This window comes from Arachis ipaensis, chromosome B9, assembly GCF_059453495.1.
Source record: "Arachis ipaensis isolate K30076 ecotype BB chromosome B9, ASM5945349v1, whole genome shotgun sequence".
NCBI classification, from domain to species: domain Eukaryota; kingdom Viridiplantae; phylum Streptophyta; class Magnoliopsida; order Fabales; family Fabaceae; genus Arachis; species Arachis ipaensis.
The window spans coordinates 75,572,048-75,573,381 of NC_142444.1; the positions used below are offsets into that span (position 1 = coordinate 75,572,048).

Sequence of the window (1,334 nt, forward strand, 5' to 3'; positions counted from 1 at the left end):
AATGAGAGAAGTCCTGCAGAAATAGCTTTATTAGTTGAGAACGTCATGGCTGAGCTTGAAGTCACAGCTGAAGAGGATGCTGAACTTAATAGACAGGGGAAGCCTGCCATTAATAAACTAAAGAAGTTAGTCTTGGGAAGGTTGTGCTTCAATTCATCTTGTGGCTAGATGCTCTATTTTTTAGAATTTAAAATAACAGTCTTTTCTCCCTTCATTCCCCTCCCTCTTTCCTTCTCTTCCCTAGGGCAAAAGAAAAAAAAAGAAGAGAGCATCAATATGTAGCTTATTATTCGAAGTCATAACATAAGTGTGATCTATATTGTCTTGACAAGTGATCATGTTCTTATCAAAGTTCGACGAAGAAATCAATGTAAATAGAAAACTAGCTAAGGAACTGGTTGACAAATGGGTAAGTAATCTGTGAAACTTTTGCTTCAGCATGTATCATTTATCTTTCCTTAAAAATTGTACTGGTTCTTGAAGACATTATAATGGTATGAATTTTCTTTTTTTTACAAGCTATCCATTTTCATCCAGGAGTAGTTTTCTTTTTGGGGGACAGATACTTAAAAAAGCACATCATTTTTGCTTTGTAATTGTAGAGCCGACCCATATTTAATAAGAGTACATGGTTTGAGGACATGAGAAATGCTGAGGATGACAGGATTCCTTTCAGGAGGCCAACTGTTAAAAAGTGCTCAACCATTCTGATTTAAATTGCTTGTCTGAGCAATATTTGTTTTATGTATTGCAATATGCTGAATTTCTATAATGCTGAATTTCTACAGGCCGGCAAATAAAGCAGCAGGGATGGAATCCAGAGATGGTGATCTTGATTTGGAATTTTCACAGTAAGTCTTGGGAATTAAGATATTACTGGTGGAGTAGTGTGAACTAAGTTGTCATTGATTTGTGTTATAGATGCTAATTGTTCTGAATGTATAATGCAGGCCTAGGTCTGGACAGTCTTCTTCAAGGCAACATGCATCAAGGCCAGAAGCAACACCTTTGGATTTTGAGATCCGTCCCCAGTCTAAAATTGATCCAGAAGAAGTTAGAGTGCGAGCAAAAGCTGCTACACAAGATCAGCAGATAATGAAGGTTTAAATACAGCACTTATTAGATGAAGGTTTAAATACAGCAGATAATGAAGGTTTAAATACAGCATTTATTAGATGGTTTAAATACATTATTAGATATTAATATAGTTTAGGAAACTGTATGGTAGATTTGACTGATTAGTGTTTATTGCAATGCTTATATTTTGGTAAGCTTAGTAAGACAAGATTTTGTATAGGAGTTATTACTTTTGATTTTCAATAGTAAAAAATCAT

At 34.8% G+C, this 1,334-nt stretch overlaps 1 protein-coding gene across 1 annotated transcript; it reads left to right on the forward strand.

Moving 5' to 3' along the window:
- The first annotated feature begins 337 nt into the window (after positions 1 to 337).
- On the forward strand, positions 338 to 1,107 carry LOC107615569 (protein IWS1 homolog 1-like). Its single transcript, XM_021111012.2, has 4 exons — positions 338 to 409; positions 603 to 694; positions 789 to 851; positions 951 to 1,107. The coding sequence occupies exons 1-4, from the start codon at positions 338 to 340 to the stop codon at positions 1,105 to 1,107; spliced, it is 384 nt and encodes a 127-aa protein (XP_020966671.2).
- The last annotated feature ends 227 nt before the right edge of the window (positions 1,108 to 1,334 follow it).